At 32.2% G+C, this 25,406-nt stretch overlaps 1 protein-coding gene across 3 annotated transcripts in view; it reads right to left on the reverse strand.

The window, feature by feature from the left end:
• Positions 1-24,501, reverse strand: part of LOC111621760 (transcription factor collier-like) — a 71,240-nt gene extending 46,739 nt beyond the window's left edge. For all 3 annotated transcript variants that reach the window (XM_023364001.1, XM_023364000.1, XM_023363999.1), the window contains exons 1-5: positions 23,910-24,501; positions 23,159-23,312; positions 14,413-14,476; positions 8,371-8,426; positions 230-303 (exon numbers count right to left, since the gene is read on the reverse strand). In XM_023364001.1, the coding sequence (XP_023219769.1) occupies positions 230-303; positions 8,371-8,426; positions 14,413-14,476; positions 23,159-23,312; positions 23,910-24,046 (485 nt within the window). In that variant the 5' untranslated portion in view covers positions 24,047-24,501. The remainder of the gene's footprint in view (positions 1-229; positions 304-8,370; positions 8,427-14,412; positions 14,477-23,158; positions 23,313-23,909) is intronic.
• Positions 24,502-25,406: the final 905 nt, after the last annotated feature.

Below are 25,406 nucleotides of genomic sequence, written 5' to 3' on the forward strand. Positions count from 1 at the left end.
CAGACGGTTGGATGATTAGCTCCATCACCGAGGGGCGTACTGTCTCCGGTCATTGCTTGTGTTACGGTTATTCTAGTCGAGAGAGGATACATTGCAAGATTTCTCTGCACATCTCCATCATCATCATCCGTATCTAAACGCCTTTGCCTCTTCCACAAATTCTCTAAAACGTCTTACCAAATATATATGTCCTTAATAAAATGATGGGAAAAACAACAAGATTATTTACCTGCACATGATTTCGTGAGTCAGCAGAACTCTGCACATTTCTGGATTTTTATCTTGCCCCTCGTAGACAATGGCCTGAAAATGTTTTAAAATATTTATTAAAACGAACATTTTTAATAGAATATCTTTATGAAAAATAAAATATTTAATCGACGTTCCCATAAGATAAATACATTTAAAAAAAAACGCATGGAAAAGCTATTTAAATATTGAATTTTAAATAAAATACTAAAGTTTATTTTCTTAATTTATAAATAAAATATCAGACATGAATTTAATCAGCTCAAAAGATATTCTTTTATATTAATTAAAGTAAATATAGTGATGTGAGAAGAGATCGAGTCTTCATTGAAAACTCATCAGGCGAGAAAACATGATAAATTGTTGATGTTTGTTTGTAAAGAAAATTCTGATTAATGTTTTTTGTTTTTGCTTACTGATTAAACATAAAAATTATGTCTATGAATAAAATAAATAAATCGAGTCGAAGAAACAAGTTTCAAATCATTCTGAAGAAAATTATTCAAATTTGTTAATGTAGAGAGGTCTTATTTTTATATTTAGCCGCAATTAAAATATCAAGAAAAATCTTAACAGCTTTACTCGAATTCTTATTTAAATAATCTGAAGAAGGATTAGTTTAATTTCAATTAAATAGTTTAAGCAAATGCTATATTCTCGCGATCTAATTGAAATTCTAATGAGAAATATTACTAAATTAGAGCTAAACTTTGACGCAGAAAATTTGTAAATTAAAAAGTATGTGAAGTTTCGTAGCGAAATCTTTATAAAGTTCGTGTTATTTTAGTTAACGCTTGTAAAGGTTGCTTCTCCTCATAGCAGCTGAGCTTAAAGGAAAAGCTCCCTTTAGATTGTCGAAAGCTACTTTGGTTGTTTGCATACACATTCGATGTTAGAAGGAGATAGTAAGGGTGTTGTCAGATGTAGCGGGCAGCAATCCATCAGAAAGTACTTAACTAAATCAGTAAATTAGCAAAGACGCTCATCTTAAAGTGGAATACAATGCGGATCGACCGCAATCCAAATGGCACTTCACTTATTGTATTCGCCGACCATCTGTTGTAACAGGTGGGTGGCACAGTCGACAACTTGTACTATTGAAAAGCAAGCAGAGGGACAGAAGGACGACAGACCTAATGTACATACGGAGGTATAGGATACAGAAATCAGTGACATGTGTTCGACTCCACCTCTCAGTGTGTCTGCTTTAATGCAACCAATTGTTTGTCCCTGGGCTGTTGGAACAAAGCCTCCCCACCAGTGGGTCCTCGACACACCGATCTGCCAGCCGATTAGGCTTAAGTTCGGCCGCAGTTCGGGGGTTAATACGACCACAGCTCGAGCGGAAGGAAAAATATTGAAATAGAGGAGGAGCTGGAGACTGTCTCGTCCTTCAGCTGACTAGACAGCCGTGTAATGGATGGTCTCCGACGTTTGGACCAATATCGTTAAGAGCGAACGTGGATTTTTCTCTTTTTCTAAGCTGCAATCCCATCGGGCGGACCACAAAATGTCATCCACTTCTTGTCGTGCCTCAGCTAGGCATAGAACGGGGGATATAATTATCTCTTCTCCACTCCCGTTTCCATGATGCTAACTTTGCCATTTTAACATTTTATTCTTTCTCAAATTTCTTTCTTAATATTTCAAAAGCTGCACAAAGAATTCTGTACTTTCTAAATTTCCAATAGACTTATTAACTTGTTGACACCACAAATATTCTCGGCAAACTTAGTATTTGATTGTGATAAAGAGTCTCGACACGGGAGTTGAAAACAGTTAGAATCGGAGGATGCAATAAAGTTTAACGACCGAAAAGACAAGGAAGCGAATGGCAAAAATGGATATTCTTTTTTCTTCTTGAAAAATATTTAAAAAAAAAAAAAGACTTCTGAACTTCTAGAGAATATCTAACAAAGAGATGAAGTTATCATCATTACTTATTTATTCGCTAGTCTCTGTCTCACTAAGTCTAATGCAGTTTGTTCCTATAAATAAAATATAATATTTGACGTGACCTTGCCTTCAATCTTTTAGACGAATTACACTTGCAACATTCTTCCCAGTCATATTAATTTTCTTTAAATGATTTCCATAGTTTGAATTGCAGAATTCAATTTATTAATCGGGAAAAGTACGAAGAAAATACATTTACTTAAAAGAAAAGCAAAATAAAAGTAAACACAAAGACAAAACAAATATTTTACTGAATTATTAATGACGAATGGTATTATTGTTTGTCAAAGTCTTGTTTATAAACATTAAATTAAAGTTGTAACTAAATTAGATAATTGGGATGACGATCTCGTCTTAATTATTTGATTATTATCTTTACATTGTTTTTGTGTTTCCACAATCGTTTATAGGATTATACAAATTTTTTTCCTTATAAATTTGGAAAGATATAAAGCGATATATCATAGTTTGTTAAATATAAAAGTATATATAAACTTATAAAGGGCAATTGTAAAATTTTTGAAAACTTCTCATAATTCTCTTTGGAGTAGAAAAATACTTTAATAGAAAAGAAATCAATAATTTCGATTTATCGAAAGCTTATTTCTTCTGTGAATTCGATGCTTTGCTAAAATCAGACTTTATAGCGAGATAGAAAGTGCAACCTTTCAACAATACCATCCAGTTATCTACTACGAGAGGAGGAGGTGAGGAGGATACTAGGGGACACCTTATCTCGGGTTTATGTCTTGTTAATTCTCCCTCCATCGAAGAGGCAACGTGAATCACATCACGTGATGGAAGCCATCATAACGAAAGAGGGAGTCTGGCCATTGGTATGTTAATCGTAGCTATTCAGCACAGGCCAGCCGTAATGGGAACGACACTCAATAAGAGGGACTGATTAATGAAGATCAGTCTGCTGGAGGATCAAGCTTGGAAATCAAAAGTGAATTTTCGGTCGTCTCGCTTCTCGCCGCTCCCATCTACCTACACCCCTTAGGGGAACATTGTTTTCTCGTCCGACATAAATAATGGGCGATTCTAACCTAAACAAACTGTCCAATTCGACCTTTGACCCGAGTCGAGAGCGTATCCCGATCGGCGGCGTGGAAAAGCAGAAAATTGAGCGAAATGTGTCCCCGGAGTTATCACAATGGCTCTATCAATCCCCCAACACCAACTACTCGAAATTTAGAACCTTTTGCTCGGAGTAGAAAATCTTCAACGGCTACTGCAACAAAACCTCTTCAAAGTCCGTTTATTCCATTAGACTAAATTGTTTTATAGTGCGACTTAGTCGGTTTGTGTCAAGGAAATCATTATGAAAGGTCCAATTGGGAATAAGTTTTGTCTCCCCGAGGATCAAAAAATGACCCGAGACCTTTTAAGACTCTGAAATGTAGAAAAGCATTTACTCTTTTTTTTCTAATGATGTTAGCAAAGATTACAAAACGAAGTAAAAAGGTTTGCGGATCCAAATTTTCTTTTTCTTTTTCATTTGTCGATTAGTAGAAACTCGATTTTCCGTGGCTAAAACGGCATCCTTTTCAATCACTAGACACGTTCTTTAAAACTATCGTATCGCTCTCTGTTTCATTCTTACGTAGTCAATTATTAACTTTACTTTAAGACAGGAATTAAGCTGTTTAAAATAAATGCACATAAATTATATAGGCAATTCCGAAATTAAATTTAACATTTTACGAGTTATGCCTAAATGGTGAACAGTTTGAAAATGATCCCTGCGAGTATTCCTTTCCTGACCACATGCATAACACTGGAGAAAAATCGATGGAATTTTAATAATTTACTCAAACTCTAGTAATAGGAAACACAATATATAAATAGAATAACTTTGAATATTTTATAGAAAATGGTAATTTTGAATTTTTCTAGATAATGGAGGTCAGCGAGACTTAAATTATCAAATCGCTTCATCCACTTTACAAGCTTCAGGATTATTTTAATCAAAAGCGCTACGAAATTTTCTACAGTTAAAGCTTTGAAAAATTATCATCCCGACTTTCACCTGTGTTTACAGATTCGATCCCATTTTTCATTCGCTTGTCTCCTTGCCACTTTTCTAAGTCGATAAATACAAATCAGCTAACTCTAGCAACAATACTTTTTTAAAAAATTCTTTTTTTTTTCTATATTTCCTAAAGAAAAAGGACAACATTCTCTAAACTATTTTATTAATTTACGTCGTAATCAAATATTTAATTAAACTGAATAAATATTTTCTCCTTCCTAACAATTTTATATTATTTTTTGATAGCTTTTTTATTACATGAATATATACGTTTGCTAGTATATAGACCAACATATTCAGCTTATATAGATAGATCAACATATAACGGAATATGTAGGAATGTCTAGTTTATAGTAATGAGAATAGAGGAATATGTAAATTATTTTAATATCTACATTAATAAGCAAGCTAATTTTTATATAAAAACATATTCCTATTGATATTCCTATGCAAAAACTAAAAACTTTTATATCTGCACCATAGACATAATGCAGATATAAAATTTTTTGGTTAAAAAAAATCAATGCTATCCCAAAATTCATTAGCTTTGTATTAATTGAAATTAATCAAAACATTTTACTTATGCAGCAGAAAATGTCACAAACACTGCAAAAAGATTAAATTTGAACAAGTCTTTTATAAGTCCTATTTATAAGTCCTCTTCTCATGCCAGGTGTCATGATTAAATTTTTACTATTCGGATCTTTCTGACACTTGATATAACAATCTGAATGTCATCAAATTTGATGGCTATATTTATTCAGGACCAGGAAAAAGAATTCAGGAAGAATTTTTTCACATAATCAGCAAACACCAAAAACAGAATAATATACAAGATGAAAACAGTACAAACTACACATGAATGATTAACAAAATGACACATGAAATTAAAGCTTATTCAATTATGATGAATTTTATGCTGTTCAATGTAATCACCATTTTTGTGGATCTGAAACTATATTCTGTCAATGTGTTTAACAGCTAAATGAAATGTATCAGGAGAAATGTTCTGTATATATTGTTATCTTGTCCTTTAAGACTGCTAAGAGCACTTTCATGATAGATATTGGCTTTACAGTACTCCACAACCAAAAATCACATGGAGTGATGTTAGGAAAATGACATGGACATTCAAGTAGAAGTGGCTGATCATTCTTTCTTCAGTAAAGTAATGCTGCAGAAACTGCTACAATGATTGTACAATGTAAAGTGATACTCCATCATGCATAAAAATTTTCCTTTTCAGACAACCTCATTTATGTAGTTGCCTAATAATGAAACTATAAACCATATCATAGTACTTCTCAGCAAAAAAAGGCACATCACTGTTTGGTAATTTCCTCAGAAAAATCAATCCTGTTATAAAAATTGCAGTAAAACCATACCAAATGGTGATTTTAAACAAGTNTTTAAAAAAAAAAAAAGGGATTATCTAACTTAGATTGATTAAAATTACTAGAAAATTGTGAAGAAAAGAACTTTTGTACAAAGCTTCTGTATGCTGTTAATGATGGGCAAACATTTGTTTTTTTTTTCCTGATTGCATCCCATCTCTGGAATTAAAGAAGAAAATAAACTGTAGCAGCATTCTATGTTCTTTGATCCTCTGTACATTGTAAATAGCTTTCTAGAGTGCATTAACGTTCTAACGAATAAATAGAATTTAACTCTCCAATCGCATACTTTTCTCTATCGAGTGTTGATAATGAATTATTTTTTAAATTCTATATCAAATCTTCTTAATATTCCAATGTTTCATAGTAACAATGATTGAATATTACTTATTTTTATAATATCCCTGATCAATTTCTATTAAAAGTTTATTCTAATTAGAAACGCATAAGCTGATTATCAAATTACGTAGGAAATTAATTAATAAAATTATTCATTTTTACCTATTCGGATCAGTTAATCTGACAGATTATGAAACCGCGATTTAACAGTTCGTTGAAGTTTAATAATTGGAAAATTTATTAGATTTTGGTACTATATAATGTTTCTATAATATACTTTAATATTTCGTATATATTCTGTTATTTAATATGAGAAATTCTTTAAAATTTAGCTAAGAAAAATGAAGTGTCAATTCTTAGAAATGTGTACAACAGCGAAGATGGAGAGTTTTTTTTAAGTATTTTTCTCTAAATAAAAATAGAAAGAGGAAAAGAAACAATTGATAAATCGAAAACAGAACTTAATCCACTAAATGACAAAGATGTAGTTTATATTCATGCTATTTAATGTTAGAAATTATCAAAAATAAACATTGGCTTCCTCTTAAAAGTTGTTGGAAGCATAGCAAGTATCAAGCTGAAGTTTTGTTTCTTTTCAAATAGAAAATTAAAAAAAGTAAAAACAAAATTTATTAAAAAGTATGAAACAGAATTTGTGCTATTAAGTGGCATTGATTTATGCCAGCTAATGAGGAAAACTCTCAAACATTTTCATAGGAAAAATGGCGAGCGATATCTTAAAAGTATGCTCAACAGTGAAGTAGTTTATGCATTTTTCCTTAAATAAAAATAAAAAAGAGAATAAACCATAGATAGATCTAAAACAGAACTTAATAATACCAAGTGGCATAAATGTTTAAGGTATATTTATGCCAGCAAATGCGAAATATTTTCAAAAATAAACAATAATTCATTTCCGTTTCTGCTAAAAGAATATGCAACAACGAAACTGAAGCGTTTTTTTTTTCTTAAATAAAAATAAGAAAGGAAAACAGACCATTGATAAATCGGAATTTAAGCATTAAACAGCATGAATGTATCTTATGTTTATGCCAGTTAATGCAAGAAATTCCCAAACATTTAATAAGAAAACTGGCGGATTTCTTGCTAAAAACACACGCAACTGTGAAGATGAAATAATTGTTTTCTTTTTTTTAATTTTTTTAGAAAAAAAGGAGAAAGAAACCATCGATAAATCCGGATAATATTTAATTGATAATTAATTCGCATTATTTTAAACTTTAATTAGTCAAACCTTAAAATGATTGAAGAGCTTTAACTTGGCCGGATCGACGTAATACACGAGCAAGTTGCATGTAAAGTTAAAAACAATTGCTTGTCAAGGGAAGGCTTCAAATAAATTTACACATTCTCATAAATGTTACAGATGGCGTTTTTTACTCGGATAATTATTTTGAGTGCCAAAGAAATTAACTTTAATTAATTAGTCAAATTAATTAGATTCTCCGACTTGTCACACGTGTGGTCTTAACAAGGCTGTTTGCATCTTAGAAAAGAGGCGACCAATCACGACCAAAGAAGCCAAATTTAATGAAATAAAGGTAAGTGAATAAATACAAGAATTAATATGAACGCATTAACACCTTCCTGACATCACACATGAAATATTTATATTTAATTCACAGTTATTAATAACGCTGTCACTATCGTCGTAAGTTGTCATCTTTCCCAGAAATGTAATTACAACACCTCATTAAGTTTGTTAGAAATAATTTTTCTTAAGCTAATTTAAGATTTTCTGAAAATTATTTTTCTTATTTTTAATTTTTAAAGGTGACTTTTTTTTTCCTTCTTTCGAATTTTTCCTCTGCAACTTTCGTCTCTGCCACTAACTCACACGACCAAGACGATGCTAATTACTAGAAATATTTCCGAAGATTACGACGAATTTTAAAGATTAACCGGATCTAAGGATTGCCAATCTCTTTAAGTAATTTTAAAATGATCGAGATTAGCCATTGATTAATAGAGAAACATTCATCTTTGTCTCGAAGAGAAGAATATTCTATACATTAGCATAGTGATGAGTGTTGTTTTAGGTTTACATCATACTTAATTATCATTAATGAAGACTTTTAGCGCACGATAAGTTCAAATTGCAGCTCTAGAATATAGCATCTTAATTAAAAAATATATGTATATATTAATTTGGTAAAATTTTGAAAATATTTCGGCGAATGTTTTAAATATGTTGAAAACGAAACACGTCATTTCTCTAATTTGATTTATTTTAATCGCTTTCCAACTGCTGATTAGTTTAGAGTTGATTATTCGTGTTTCATCGGTAATTAGATAATGTCCAAGAGAGGGTCTGAAAGAGGAATAGAACTGGTATTATGATAGGAGAGAAAGGAAGGATCCATTTTGCTGACTCACCTGTTTGGTGACCGAATCTATGAGTCGGACGTAAAGATCCTGTTCTTGCCGCACACCTGAAGGAAGAGAAGGAAAAACTATCAGACACAACACCTGCCGTCTCCTGGGATTTTAAACTTGAAAGTGGACGCTGTAAGATTATCCTTAAGAAAACTTAGATTCCTGTATCCATCGTATCTAAGGTTGATCTTCCCCTTAGGTATTTCTTACTGACTGGGTTTATTGGTTTTTTAAAAGAAATTGGTCTTTGGATAGATATACGGAGGAATTGTTTCCAAAAGTCTGATATGTCGTCTTTCACTATACTACAATAGAGTTAGGAGGGAAAGCCAGCCACCGGGGACTCACCTTAACTTGTGCAACACTTCAACAAGTTGCATGTTCAGGGGGATGAAAGATATTGGACACTCTGTATCAAACTTTTTCTATTGATTTCCAAAAGAAAATGGATTTGCGGGTGCATTTAGAGAATCAACCAAAATTAGTGGATTTTTTCCCCGTTCCTCTGGGTCAATTTTTTCTAGGTTAGGATCAAACCGCTTTAGTATTGCCAGCTTTTCTTCAACAAGTTAGACGTAGTCGAAAAATGGTTTAATTCCAGCTAAGAAGAGGTTTTGCGGTCTTTTCCTTCTATTGAAATTCTTAAAATTGAATATAGACGTTATGCTGTTACGCTTTAAATAGACTTTTTATCGAATTACGTTGGTAACACGATAAAGAGTCGATTTAAGGGAAACAACAAATTTAAACTTAAAAGATAAACAACTACAAAAAGGTAGCTTGGAAAATTGTTTGACGAGGGCAAATTCGAACCTTTAGAATGAGGAAAGATCATTTATACCGTGATTACAACGCGAATAAATGAGTTAAAGGGGAAAAATATAGGCTAATTTCGGCTTTAGCGTGGAGATAACTGCTTATGAAAATGGTTAAATAGATTATAGCAAAGACCTTTGAATGGGCTGCATCAAGTGAATAATTAAATGAGAAGGTGGGGACGAGCAGAGAATGGAGAAGCGTATTGGTAAGAGTTTCTAGGGTGAGGTAGGAAAGAAAAACGCAAGAAATCAAACCGACAAGAAATGGCTTGAAATTTCGTTAGGAGAGTGCCCCACTTACATCGACGTTTTCTGGTCTATACAGAAGGCGGGAGAGCCTTTTACAAATTTAATAAGAGCGGTTGAGGGAATAGAGCGAGAAAGAAAGTGCAAGAATTTAGCAGAATTTTTTTTCTCCCAGCTTTAAATATGTGAGGGTTTTTTTCCCGCTTTCTTTCGCCGCTGCCGACTCTTAAAGAGTAAGTACTGACCGGATGATTAGATGTTTAATCACGGGTTTTACTGACATGGCGACGGCGATGACAAGTGTCTCTCGACGCTAGCTTTTTTCTTCTTCTTTGTCATTCTGCAACATTACGTATCCGACAGCCGGATAAAATATTAATGCAAATAAAATGGAATAGAAAAGAGTTTAATCCAATTACTAACTCCAAACGATCTAGCATCGACACAAGAAAATAAATATCTGCAGAGAGAAAGAAGCTCTGCCTTTCTTATCCCCTTTTTCTGCCGGAGATTGACATCTTCATAATTGCAACCGCATTTATACCGCATCCTCTCGGATAAATACGTGTAATTAGTTAGCCCGCATCTCCGGATGACTTTTTTTTCCCTAGCAAAAGAAAAGAAATGTCGACTAGCAGAACGGCTTACTTTAATAAAATCGAGTAAAGTTGTTGATCAATTATTCTTCTCGGGGAGAAATGTTTATCGCCTAGAGATTAAATTACTTAATTTTTTCCCTCCGTCTTCACCGTCGTCTTTCCTCTATCCTAACGCAAAAACGTAACTTTTTCAATTAGTCGGAATCCGCGGTTAGGATTCGGAAGGTGTATATCCGCGTGACAAGCACGTGACCGGATGTGGTGGAGGAAGCGGTTGCGGCGAATCTCCAGGAATGAGTGACGATGAGTTCGAATCCCGTGAGTATGCTTTACGTCATTTTATTTACTCGAGGGACGATGGCGATGGATGAAAAGCGAGAACGAACAGACAGCAGCATTTGTATTCTCGCTAAGGCGCGGCTACTGAAGAAACGATAAATGTTCGGTAACTGCTTTGAAATGACGAATGAAAATTCACTTTTCCAGCCTTCTACCAAAGACTTTTACTTAATATTAGTTACTCGCAATTTTTTTTCTTCACTTTTTTCTTTCGGGAGAAGTTACAAATTCCTCAAATATGGGTTTATTGATCCGCAATGCAATGCCCTAGTACAAGGCGGCTCGGCTTTCTCCTTTAATCAGTTTTGTTGTTTACATTTATTGATTTAATCAGCATTTTAATTCTCGTAATTTTGACACTATATAAAAATCCTAACAATTATTAAATCTTTATTATATTTATTATTCAAATTTCTACTTATTTCGCATAAAAATTCGCAAAAATTCCAGCAACTTTTCGATTTTTTTGGTTTAATTTTAACAGTATCCGTGGAATAGAAATTTATTTTAAAGGAAAATAAATTGAAAAAATTAAAAATAGAACTTATAGCACGTGGTTTATATATTAAAATTCATCTAATAAATAAACGCTACGTTTTAGATATGCCATCTCCATATTAATCGAGACAGTCCCTTCAGCAATCTGAATTTGAATTTTTCTGTCGATTATGCACATCCTTTCCTGTAAATCCATTCCTTTCTTATACTAATGCCTATCCGACCAAGGGAAGAATGTTTTAATATTAAAGCCCTACTTATAAACAGTAACGAATATGAAAATACGAAGAAGATATTACAAAGTATCTTATATTGACATTTAATAAAGGTTAAACAAATATTGTAGATCATTGTGTATCCGGGATGAAGATGAGTGATTAGGAGCAAAATAAAAACAATAATAGACATACATTTATCTCGTCGTAATTAACGTGATTAATGTTTGAAATTTGTCGAAAAAATAAGTATATGTTTGAAATTTCTTGTCATAATTTAAAAGAATGAATTCGATTTGAAAGAGAAAAGATCAACTCGAATAAATTTATAGAAAATATGAATAAAATGTAATAAAATTTTACGATTCTATACTAAAAAAGTTGTTTTCTTTTGTGAGAAGTCGAAATGAAATTTGGATATTTTGCATCTTTTAATCGAAGTTAGAGGGTTCAGGGGACTCCATATAATCACGTGTACAGTTTTTGATCTAACTTTAACCCACTTCCTCTTGTTGCGTACAGTAATGTAATGTACCGTACTTCTAGCAAGCTCTCTCCCCTTTAATTATGTGTAAATGTTTCATGGACCTCCCCTTCCCGACATTGAAAAAAATGACTTTAAAAAGTTCCGCAAATATTATCTAAGCGATAGTTTATTCACACTAGTAGTAAATATGCTTATAAAAAGAAATCCATATGTCACTAATACCACTAAAACAGTTCACTTAGATAATGCCTCGATATTCCCTCCCCATCGTGTACTGTATAGTACAATAGTTTTCGTGACCTTTTACCCCTTAAATTGTACACGTAGTTAATAACGGCTCCTTATCGTAGTAGTACACAAAAACAAACGATATAATTGAAATTAAATGCTTTAAAGTATTGAATGAATAGAAAAACAGAAGAAAGATTAAAATCTACCTCAACCGAACGTACTGTACAGAGGACAAATGTCATTCCTTGTACGAAAATATTATTTAAATTCAACTTTTTTTCTACAATCAAGAATTCAATTCTCTCGAAAACAAACAAATTAAACTTGAATTAAGTTACTAAAAAAATCCAAAAACTTGTCTCCTATTTAAATAACTCATATTTAAACACCTTAAAAATGAGAATATTTAAAATCCTCACGATTAAATATTTTATGTCATTAGAGATTTAAATTAGTGTCTATAGTAGAAAAGTACAATTTCGATTTTTAGAAAAGCAAGGGCTTCATTCAGAATTTCTTTTAAATTCTTTATTTCCTATTCTATGTTCTCAGAAGAAGAAAAAAAAAAAAAAAAAAAAAGATTTACCGATCGCTTATTTCATTTTGACAGCAAAGTCTGTTTTGCTGTTTATAAGACTCCATAAGGGAGTCATTCATTTTTCTGTCTCCAGCATATACGCATTTACTGTAGTATCTTTGAATGTTATATACAGCATAAAATCTTATATTCTATGGGCAAAACGCTTTAAATTTTGATTTTTTTCTCTTTTGTCTGTTACATTTTTTTTTTTATTGGTCGAACGATATAATTGCCGTTTACAGAAAGGATAAAGTGCTTTAAAGTTTCGGGTTAAATTAAATCCGAACAGATTGATCCAGACTAGGATTTTTTTTTGGGAAAGAATTCTCTTGGGTTAAATCTGTCCCCGAGGATGTTTAAAAAATTTCTTAAAGTAATGTTTCTGTCAAATTTTAACTTAACTGATAATAGAAAGTCGGTTGATTTCAACCGTCTACTTTGCTAGATTCGTCGAGACACGTGGACAGTAGTGCTCGATGACAGGTAGTGCTCAGTTTAGTTCTCCTGGGAGTCAGTTCTGACTCCTCAGGGATATGTACGGTCTGCCAAGGGCAACGGTAATGGAACATGGCCCGTATCGTTTTCGTTACCTAACTTCATTGATAAGTGCAGATCGACACTAACATCTCGACCAATGGTGCTTACAAAAGATGGCTTTACTCGGGAATAATATAATTATAACACCGAGTTTGATCCGATACCGAGTGCATCCCGTCTCTTCTTGGTTTTCCACGTGTTTCCACCAAAAGATCCATAATTGATCTTCGAATGGAAGCACGGATACGAGGTAAAAAAAAAAAATAAAAAATATATAAAAAAATGAAACAGTCCATTTCGGTTACTACGACAACAGAATGGGCTTAAAATAGAGGGAGGGAATCTATTAGAGGGTATAGGTACTAGCTAAAATATTCATATTCTAACACCGCCTTGCTTAATTACAGAGCAAGAGTGCGCATCGATGGAACTTCACGGTTCAAATTATTGGGTGGACGCACGTCACGTGACACAATTAAGAGTGGGGAAGGAGGAGTGGTCTGACGAAGAATTTTAAAAATTATCGTTGCTGGCTTTTTCGGGTGTGGTCCGATTATTATAAAAATAATTCCACTTGTAGCGTTAAGGATACTGTCGAAAAAAAAATGCTTGCATCTTAACACTATTGTATTGTATACTATTATAAGCATCGAATGTGCAATTAACTGTATAATATAATTGTGTAGTCAATATTTCGATTTGGACTGCTAAAATACAATTATTCCGTAAAGGAAACAAGATTAAATTATGTATAACTCAAGAATAACATTTACATATTAGCGATAAGGTTGTTATACAAAGTCTTTTTTTTTTTGTAAAGTAGCGAGAGGAAATTAAGTTTTTGCACCAAATATGCTCAATTATAAATTCATCTGGTTTTTTTTTTTTAAAATAATTACAATTTAGGGATTTTATTTTATGAAAATTTCTTATATTTTATTTTTTGAGTGGACGTTTTTCTTGTAGGAATTTGAAATTCAATCACATATTCTATGTTGTTTCCAAACTAATTACTGTGTTAAACGAATAACTGGAGCATGTCACGAATTTGAAATTAAAATCTTTATTGATTAAAGATAGGTCATATCGACATTTTTAAGAATTAAGTAAAAAAAAAAAAAGAGGTTTTTCCAAAAATAAAACTTCAATTTTTATCTGTAACTATACGATTTCTACGCGTTAATTTTAAAGCGTTTTTAGTAATTTTGCTAGGGTTTTTAAGTATTTAATTAATAATTTCTATCCAAAACAGATTAAAGACAGTTAACAGGAATCTTTTATACAATTTTTTAAATATTAATCATAAAAATAAAATTGTTTACGTCTTAAATAATATATTAACTTAAAAAAAAAAATATTAAATTTGAATAAGTAAATCGTTACTGGAAAAAAAATTACAGTGGAATTTTTTAATAAAATTAGCTTTATAAAATATTTAAGAGAAGATAAAAGAGTTATTAAATGATGTTAATAAATAAATTGTAAAACTCACCACTGGCATATAATAGTTGGAGTCTATAGTGGATGCCGTTGTTCGTTTTTTGGCCTTCTGTTTCCTGCAAGTAAGTAAAATGATAAAAATAAAATATTCATTATGTTAAAAATTATGACGGTGTTTTCTAAATATTGGCTAATTAGTGATGGAATTGTATAATTGTTTAAATAATAAGCATAGATTATTTATCACGTAGAATTCTCCCATTATTGTAAGTCTTTTATATTTATTTATAAATTAATGTTCAATTAAGAATGTTGGTTATTTTTGCTGGGCAATTATTCAGTCTTTTATCTTCCGTCCCGTGCAGTAGCAATTCCACAAGGGGCGAGGAGGTGACCAAACTGAGAGATCACACAAATGGGAAAAGAGAGACTAACACAAGGAGACAATTACAAAGATTGTGTCACTGGCTCCCGACAGTACGACACAATGTCAACAAGAGGAAGACCGTAATGACAGGGTGATGATGTGACGGTGTTGGCAGAACCAGCCAGTTAACCTCCTCTGTCTCCATTATCAGAAGCAGGAAGCGAACACACACACACATCTATACGCCAACTTATTATAAACAGACGGCGGGGACCTGGGCAAACAGCTTTACTGTTTGATGACAGTCGGGCATTACTAGTTTGCTGAGCTTATGAACTGCTGCCCACCTTACTTGCTTGGCATTAAAACTGGTTTTTTTAATACCCCACACAAATAATTAATGTTTACATACGTCGTTCGTATGTTACAGAACTTTTCTTCTAGATTTAATAGATAAATGTTACTCGGAATAGCTTATTCACACGCTGTATATAAACAACGGGTAATTCTCGAGTAAGAGTAAAATATAGGTTTGTTAACTACAGTTTTAACTTAAAAAATATCATTCTTTATACAAACAAGATGTAATTTTGATCAAAATATATAATCAAAAATATTCTAACGTGTAAGACTTTATTATTATTTCAACATTTAGCATTCATTTTTTCTTACAAGGTCTGAAAGAGTCAACAAGTCCTGTGAATTATTAATATGGAACTGTGTGCAAGCTCTCTACAGCCTGTAATGGACTATTAGGAGCATTAATTTACTGTAAAAGCCTAATAAACCGCTTATCGTCTTATATCTATATATTTATACGTTTTCACCCGGTAGTTGGGATTTACTAAAAAGACCACAGGACTGCAAAAAAAACACTAATTACCACTAACGCCGATGCTTATTAATTATCATCACTTGTATAGGATTTGCAAAAAGCCATGAAATGTTTTTATCGCTTTGTTTAATTTTTTTATTATCCCTCCCTGGCAAATTATTTAATCATCAAACTGCAATTAAGAACCACTACACGATGCGGTCGGATATAAGGGTATAGCGAGATTACAGGTATTTATTATAGTTAATAACATTATGAAGGGAGATGTTTACGCCGCGTCGTAAAATCTACCTTTTTAATTATTGCTCCGTTTAAGTACGAATGTGTAAATTTAATTTCGGGAGGAAGGAAAAATTAGGTAATATTCGACATGTCGGGAAAGAAGCGAAATCCAACCGTGAGCGAGTCGGAGTGGGGAAGAACCAAGATAAGGTTGGAGCGTCTTTTCTCCTTGGGAAACTCGTCAGAAACAATCCTTTCTTGCTCCATTAAAAGGGAACCGATATCAAGGTAGCGCGAGAGGGATGCAGCAACCCACTTCCACCCTCCTGGCCGCAGTTATCTGCCGGCTTTGGACACCAGCCAGGAAAACTTCGCCACAAATGAGATATAATAAATACACTAGCAAGAGGGAATTAATCCACGTAAAAGAACAGCCTGACCACATTTAATTATTCTGGAGTCATTAGCTTAACTCGATAAGAAACTTCTCATTAAAAGCTCTATCCATGTAATTATCCGGAGCGTGGCAGTCTACAAATAAGATCCATGCTTGGTAATACCCAGGAGCTAGCCGAAACTGGGCGGCTGCGTTGCTGACTACACCGCCAGCACAAATCCAATGTTTAATGTTGCAGATTGGAAAAGGGAGAGAAACTGTGCCCCGGGCAACCTCTTCCCGCCATCCAATGTAAATGGAGAAAACGGTTACTCACGAACCGAAATTGGGTTTTGCTGGTTCCGTTACATGTACATAAGTTACACAGATACATGTATACAAACGTGCGCGCTGCACCTAAATGGGCGTCTGGAAGATAAATCGCTCTTCTCCCTCCTCTCTCTAAATTATCCCTCGTTTTACTAGAAAGATTGATTAAACTGATTCTGAGTTATGGAATTATAGACGATCCATTTTTCGTCAGTCGTTTTCCTTCGCATTCTCCTACGAAAACTCCGCTCTAATTCTAACTTACAAGTCATTCGAATCGACTTTTACGCTGGCAAAACACTTTAAACACCTTAATAAAACTATTGCTAAACCCTAATATCAAGTATATAACCTTAGGTATGAATAAAAGTATGAAAAATTGGCGTAAAACTCATTAAGTTTGCACTCGAAACTAAAGTTTATTAACTGTAAATATAAGTAGCAACACATAATAGAATATTAAAATTTATAATTATAATACTTGGAATTACATAATATAGACGTGAATTTATTAAGTTTGTATCTACATCAACTATAAAGCCGCGGAGTTATCCTTAGGCGTGTTGACTCAAGAGCCAGACATCCGTGTACTGATTTCTAAATGGATAAATTGTGTGATACACGTTTATATAGCAGGATACATCCTAATAACTCGCATGTGTTATATATAATGTAAAACATTTCATTCTCATTTAAACAACATGTTGATAGGAACGAATTTATTTTCTACTTTTTTCCTCTCTCTGAAATTTTTACTTAACTTCTACATAAAAACTTTATTAATTACAACAATTAAAAATTTTTAATTTTCTTAATTATTACAATTTTATTGCGTATTATTTAATTAAAAAGCTACGTAAACAATTAAATTACACTCCATCTTACAACCTGACACATCGTTATTTTTCAAGAAAAATGTTTAATTATTTACACGTAAATTATTGGAAAAATTAATTTAAATTATATTTTTATATAATTTTAAAAATATAAGTACATTAATACAAGAGAAACTTATTTATAAAGCTTAGAAAATTAGTATTTTTACTGTAAAATGAGTTTATTTACTTTAAAGTTATTCACGTGACAAACGTGTAATTTATAATCGAATTAATTTCGAAACGTTACTGTATACAATGTGTCCTCCTTTAAATGATGGCTCCAGGAATTAAAATCTTCACCCTGCATTAACTACTCTTATTGTAAACTAGATATATTTATATATTAAGTTTCATTACACTTGTTCTAATTTGTTAAAAAAATAAGAATCAAAATATAAAAAAAATTACAATAATAAACGAAAATGCTCCAACAATCCTGTATAATTAATTGCCTTAATTAAAACTTTATTTTAGACATTTATGATTAGAATTTCATTCCAAAAGATTATTGCAAAGTAAAATTATGATATCAAAGTATTTAATATACGGTAAGTAGTTTGCAGTTTACAAAATTTCCTTTCGAAAGAGCCGAGAACTCTCCAATTTTTACACTTATTTTCACTTTTAAAAGGGATTTTTAGAGGGGAAAATGGTTAATAATTTATTTAAATTGAGTGTAATTAAGAAAACACTATAAAACTACTCTTAGATGCAGGCGTATCCCAATTTTAAATTCGAAACGTGAAAAAATTGTTTCATATATTCAAAAAAAATGTGTTATTTAATACAGTTTCGGGTGAAAATTATAATTCATTTTAAATTTTAACAAGTGTTTAGACGAAATTTTATAATTTCATTTTACAATTTGCTACGAGAAAGTTAATTTGGAAGAAATTTGAAGCTTATCTCTAACTAAATACAGATTCACTTGGCTGTTTTTTGGGTTCTTAAATTAAAATTTTAAAAGGGAAAACTTTGTTATCTGTTCATTTAAATATAGAGTTACAATATCAAATATATTATTTATATAAAAAAATGTAAAGGATTGGAGTTTCTATCAATACTTGTTAATTTTTTTGTTAGGACGAACTGTTTATAGATTCTTGTGAATTATTAAAGATTTTCAGAGTCTCGATGACAGTTGTATGAATCTTAACAAACAAAATCAAATATACATAATGATTTATAGTAAAAAAACCACGATTTTTTACGCAGAAATTTCTAAATGAAGTACAACAGGTGTGTGTTTTAAGTGGAAATTTAAGATTAAAATCTTCGCATTAAAAGTTAAAATATATAAGATTTAAAGGAGAATTTATAAGAATATTTTTTCGTTATAAATTAATAGAATGAGAAGAATTTTAAAGATTTTTTAAATAAAATTCGATTGCACAAAGGATCCAAAGCTAAATAATTATATAGTTGGAGAATTTGTGCTCATAACCTGCTCCGTATATCAGTTGGACGAGTCCCTCCAGCCCTAGTCTAGTTGCAGTGTGCTTTAATCTAGGTAAGTATACATTCCGATTCGCAGTATAGGTATATGTCTAGATATTGTGATATTGCACAGCAACGGAGTGCTGATCTTGGCGGAACAGTAAACTGCACTCCCTAATCCAACACATGGAGAGACTTAATTATGGAGATACTCCCAAGAGTATTAGGGAACATTCTTTATCGAAATCGGTGAAATAGTGACTCATCGTTGAAACAAGATCTAGGAAAGCTTTCTTTATTTAGTGTACCTATCTGTTATTACTCCCGATAACCAAACAGCCAATAATTTGTTACATTTTTCTTCATATATATCTGGTATTTGATACTAATCGTGCTCTATACTAACTCTGTATAGGATATAAAACACTATAACTCATTCAAAATAAAGGGAAAAATGCTGATGATAACCTTCTTTCTATACTTTTTATACTGTTAACTATTCGATTGATTGAGATGGTGTACATTTTTACGTCAATTTGACATCACTACTTCAGTTTTACAATGCGAAATTCTAAAAAATGACGTCAAATTTACGTCGGATATACGATTTTTTAAGTGTAATTAGTATTAATAATTTCTACAATGTATATAGATTTACAAAAGGGTGAATGCAGAATGTACAGTACTGTACAGTACATATTTATTTTTAATTCAGGATTAAAAATCAATTTACTAAACTTTTAAGAGGAGAAAAAAAATAATTTAGGATTTATATCTCCTATGAAATATTTATAAACTTCGATATCTTATTTATTTATTTTTAAATTCTTCCTATTGAATCTCTCCCGAAAAGCGTATCAAGCGAATAAATTACAGAATTTTATTAAGATATTCGTTTATAGATGGTCTATTACTTGATATTAATCTAATTTAAAGAAATTCTTGTTTTTTATGGGATGATGTCTCATTTTAACGTAATGGCACATAGAAAAAAAATTACTGATTTATCTAAAATCCTCTACATCTTCTCGATAAATTCTTCTTTTAAGCACGAAATTCTAACTTTATATGTAATATTTATGAAGTAAAATATGCAAAAATATGTTATTTTATTTAAATTAAAAGCTTCGAATAACTTAAAATATATTTAAATTCAATTATGAATTTAATATATATATATATATTAAATTCATCCAAACTCTTTAATTAGTAATTATATTTAGAGCAAGAAAATTAATTACATAGTCTGTATTATTTTTAGAATATAGAATCAGTGATAAATGGTGTTGAATAATTAAACAGTTGTTACATTTATAGAACTTTCTATTGCTTGGATTTTTATAATTCCACATAATGTAGAGAAAATCCTATTTAATGTAGGCCTACTTTATAACTTTAAGTAGAATGATTCTATTTTTGGTACAGTCGAATGTGATATTTTTAAAGTATACATTTCACAAAGAAAATTTGAAGAAAATAAAATTTTATCATCGATTTTTAAGCTATCGGAATGAAAAGTTTAATGCAATATCGAATAAAAAATCATCCGAAAAGCTTCTTTCGAAATTAAAAATATATATAAATTTAAGCTTAAAAGAATCGTTATTTTATAAAATATAATAGATTTATTTAATAATAATATTAATTTTTATAATGTAAAAGAAGAAATTTTAGTTTAAAACAGGAAAGTTTTTATAAGTTTTGCGCTATTTAATCTATGGTTAATTTGTTTATAACATTGCAAATATCGTTAAGAAGCGCTCGAGAAATTAAGATTTTTATAGAAAATTTATAGAAAATTGATAAATAATTGAAAAAAATATATAATAATAATAATGAGAGAATATTATCTGATGGAAAAAAAATAATCAGACTTAGCTAATCGAGCTACGAATGATGTCATTGTTATTCCTTTCGACCACATTTCTTAACGACCAATAAGGCATTTGCTACTATTTTACTTTGGTTTCTATCTTCTTAACAAGATTTTTTAAAAGATACTTTGCGTCTTTACGGTCCCTAAACATGATTTAAAGTTTTATATAGCTTAAGGTTATTGCAAATAAGTCTAGTTTGAGGTTAATTGCAACAACCGACTCGATTCTATCCTATCGTAAAAGTTAGTGTCAGTTGTAGAGTCATCCATTTCCTGTAAAATACACGTTAAACATTGCTTATTCGTATATTAATGTAACTGTAACTCTTCTTCTTTTGTTTTTGATTTTTTTTTTGTAGTTTCACAGGTTACATAGGAAGTGTATGAGAAAGATTTGAATATTTTGCAAGCGCTTTATTAACTAAAATACATTTTTTCTGGATAGCAAATCAGTGGAGAATATATTTTAATATCAAATTAATTATATTTATAAAGAATTTTAAGATTAAAATGTGTAGTTGTTGGGAGAAAAAGCGAGAAAAAAATCGACGTTAAAGAAGAAAGATCCCATAAATAGTTTATAGGCCTTTATGTAGCTAGAAAAGTTTTATAAGAAGGAAAAATCTTTATTAAATCATTTAAAAGCACTAGTGAAACACATTTTTAATCTCTAAAGATAATTCGAAGAGTTTTACAATATTACAAATATTGTTAGAAAGAAAAATTGAGTCGAAAACAGTTATTAATAGATGAGCTAATTATGGATTAATAAGAATACAATCGAAGATTTAGAGAAAAGAATCTTTGAAAAATCACTAATTGGTCCAAGGACTTGTTTACATTTGAACGCATTAATGATCAGAATAAATTACAAAAGTCTTAAATATACCAAGAGAAAAAACTGTATTTTCTCTTTCGAGATTTATATAAGTTGTATCGTTTAGACGATACAACCACTTAATACCCTTGTATGGAGTAATGTTAATTAATAGTTACAACGAATCCCACAGGGAGTAAACTAGCTTATTATCTATGGGGATTTGAGGAGATTTGAGGATTTCAATAGTCTCCCAAGAGTCGTTAGCATGGATAGGAATTAAAGGATGTTGGTGGAAAAACAGTTTGGCTCATTAATCCATCGTCACGATCATTGGTCAGAAATATCTCGTTTTTTTTTTCCTAATTTATTGGGTCAAACGATGACGATCTTCAGATTAAATCATGTCACTCTTTAAATAAGAGAATAAGAAATGCTATTCTTTCCATCCGGCTTGAATAATCTACTCGATTTTAAGCTTGGAAAATACATAATGTTAAAAATTAAGCAGGAATGGGAGATTCTAAAGTATTTCGAACGGCAGTGCTTTGTTATAATTCTATGTAGAACCTGTTTACATTTTAAATATGCTTCTGAACTAGACTATATATTTATAATTTATCGAGTTCCTTTCACATGTTACTCCATCTCTGACTTGATCAACATAGCATCGGGGAGATGTATATATATATATATATATTTGTAGTTTTCTTACTGGTTTGAATGGAATATTATTACGTACAAGTATGACAGATTTGTTGACAGTTTAAACACAGTTCAATTTAGAAATATAGAGTGGTGACAAGTAAGAATCAATAAGTTGACAAACAATATTACCTTCGAATCGACACCATGTCACATTGTACGTTTGAAAGAGAACAAAGGAAATCTCCATTGGTCCAGAATAGGATAGAATGTCAGCCGTGTCATTCTTAATTTAAAATATATTAGATACATATTCAAATATCTAAAAAAATTATCTATCATATGTAAAACATTCTGATATTTTGAGTGATAACAGGAAATTGAAAGAGTCACATTTTTCCTTTTTTTTCCACTTCTTCTTCTCTAGTTGAAAATTTATTACCAAGACAATCCTATCACTTTAACAATTAAGATAACAAGTTTACTTTTCATTTTGCTAGCTTCTTTGCTCCTTTATTTGAAAACAAATTATTCCTTTCCAAATATTTTAAATGTAATAAATCTAAGATTAAATCAGAGCACGGAGGCAATGACTTTGATACATCACATTTATCTATTTTATTTAATTAACACGATTTTTAACAATAACTTAATCATTTGTATACTTGATTTATTAGCTGAAATTTTGATATTTTTACGACTAAAAACAAAATATAATCGCTGTTATCGCATTTAAAGCTCCTTATGTAATGCTAACCTATGACATCTGGCTATGTCTTTAGGTTTTTCAAGACAGCATTAACATCAAACTTTCTTAGATTTATAAGCCATATTCTTAAGTTTTTTTTAAGATAAATTAAGCTATTTACAAGGATATCTTATACTTTACGACATTTACAAGTTCTAAACGATTTTTAAAATGCTGACAACCATTTTTAGGGTGTTTTTAGGAGATATTTTATCAAATAGGAAATTTTAGGAATGCAAAAACTATGTAAAATAGGGTGTAACTTACCTGGTCTTTCTCGACGAATCCAACAAATGCTGTTCTCTCCACTTCGACAGGCTGTCCCGATTTGTCATAAAGGGCAATCACAAAATGGAAAAAGTTGCTCTTCCTTAAGTTGGATGGAGGCTGTTTTTCGAAATGGGCACGACCTAACCCGATGCTGTAACAAGATGAAAATATCTTATCAGCGTATCTCGGCAATCTACCAAAGGATGCGTATTTATAATAAAGTTTTGTTTATAAACATCGTTCTTTATTAAATTGTGTCGACGCCAATTTTTCTGTTTGTTTTTGCAAAAGTAAAGATCGAAAGTTAAACATTAAGCGCGAAACTCGACGCAGGGTTTGAATACAAACCACTGGAGATTTTGCTTAACAGCGATGCGTGATCTATCCCGTGCAGCTGGATAAGAGAAAAAGGCAAAATAGAAGGAAGAACGAAGATCAAGCGCGATCTTCATTAGTACTTAGGTAAACGGCGGGTAAAGAGTAGCATTGTGGGCCTGGACGTGGCATTTAATGTTAGAAAAATGAAAAGAATCGCAGTCGGTGAAGTGTAGTCGTCAATTTGTCGAAAGACAAGGTCCCCAGACTCAAATTGAAGGCGAAACGGGTCATTAAGTGGCCCGAGGGTTATTAAGCAACGACTCACGACTCTGCAAAACCGACCTCTGGGACATAGCGTTCTTTTATCAACCGGCGCTACATTTTCTCCACATGTTGGTCTTAGTCAATCGGGAACAAAATCATTACTTACCTGGTTGGATTTTGGTCTAACATAGCGGGTTGCATCCAACCACCTCTGACACTTCCTAACTGGGTGTTGAGAGGTTCTTCCTTCAAAGTCGCCATGGGACCCCTTGGTTGGAGTCCCGTGTCTTGGAGTCCAAACATGGGCCTAAGTATCCTATTCCACACGGCGCCTTCACCCCCGTACTCGGCACAATCTTCTGTTAGGCCGTACAGGTTGTTGTATAGAAATCTTACAGTCCACCAAATAAAATTTCCGAGCTTTCGACGGCTGCGATCGCTACCTCATTAATATTACCGAATTGTCGGTAATTGCAACGTAGCAATGACCAGGTGAGAAGTTACTAGGACCGAATGTCCATAGCGCCGTAGCACGACGTAGCCCGATAGACGACTGAGTGGCCCCTTAAGAGTTGTCTGAGCAGGATGGGTGTGCGCTTTACCCACACTCCCGGTTGTTGACAAAGTGAGGGGCCGTCTATACTATCCCCTGCGTGGACGTCTCAGTTACAGCAGCACTGATTGCCTCTTCCACTTCAGACCAAAGTTACAGTCGGCACATCTAATCACACACGGGTGGTGTGCTAGTCGCTCAGACGTTGGTAAAGTAAATGGCGATTTGGCTGTACCAACCCTCTCGGGGTTGGCTTTTGTGCGCAGCCCAGCGAACGAAGTAACAGGCGCCTCCCTCAGGAATACGCCCCTTGGGAACGGTTGGTAGGCGCGCCAACAGGTGACTGACACTAGGCACGCCTCGGAACCGCCTCACGTCCAATAGCGAATCGTGACGTTGCCAACTGCCCAATGGAGGCGAATGCAGTAGTCATACAATTTACGCCCACTTAGGAGAGATTAGCATAATATCAACATCGTATCTAGCATCAGCTGTTGGTGCACGTGGTCTGTAAACATTGATTTTTCCTTCTTTTCTGCTTCTAGCTAAAAAGCCTAGCACTGCCCGAAATTATTTATTATCTATATCATTTTGTTGGCGCGAATTAAGTTTTGTAGATATTGTGGCCGCACAATGCTACAACCCTTGTTTTCCTCCGCATTATATTTGTTGTTTCATCGAATGATAGATTCTACCGTAGATGCTGCTAATATTTTTCCATCGCCTTTAGCTTGCTTCTTGCATTCATTTAGGGAGATTGCCCGAGCCATTCATCACTTCAACCGTTAAACTACAAACTTCTTTGTTTCCCTCGATGATCTGTCCCCTTTGGGACTACATCATTTGCACTGGCTCTCGACCTCTATATGTTCTGCAGACAAACTATAATTTTTCATTTTTTTCCCTTAACTAATGCCAGAATATAAATTGCCAACAACGAGGCAACGTAACTTTTTTCCAAATAAACTTATTATCTTTGATACTTAGCTCTCTTTTAACGCCATCGCTTATTGCGCCTTGATTCAGGCTTATTCAAAATTGCTACAATAATAAAAATAAAGTAGCTGGCTTTAAAACTCCTTCAACAAAACTGATTTCAATTTTAAACTT

This window comes from Centruroides sculpturatus, unplaced genomic scaffold, assembly GCF_000671375.1.
Source record: "Centruroides sculpturatus isolate CEXI.00-Female unplaced genomic scaffold, Cexi_2.0 scaffold21, whole genome shotgun sequence".
NCBI lineage: Eukaryota > Metazoa > Arthropoda > Arachnida > Scorpiones > Buthidae > Centruroides > Centruroides sculpturatus.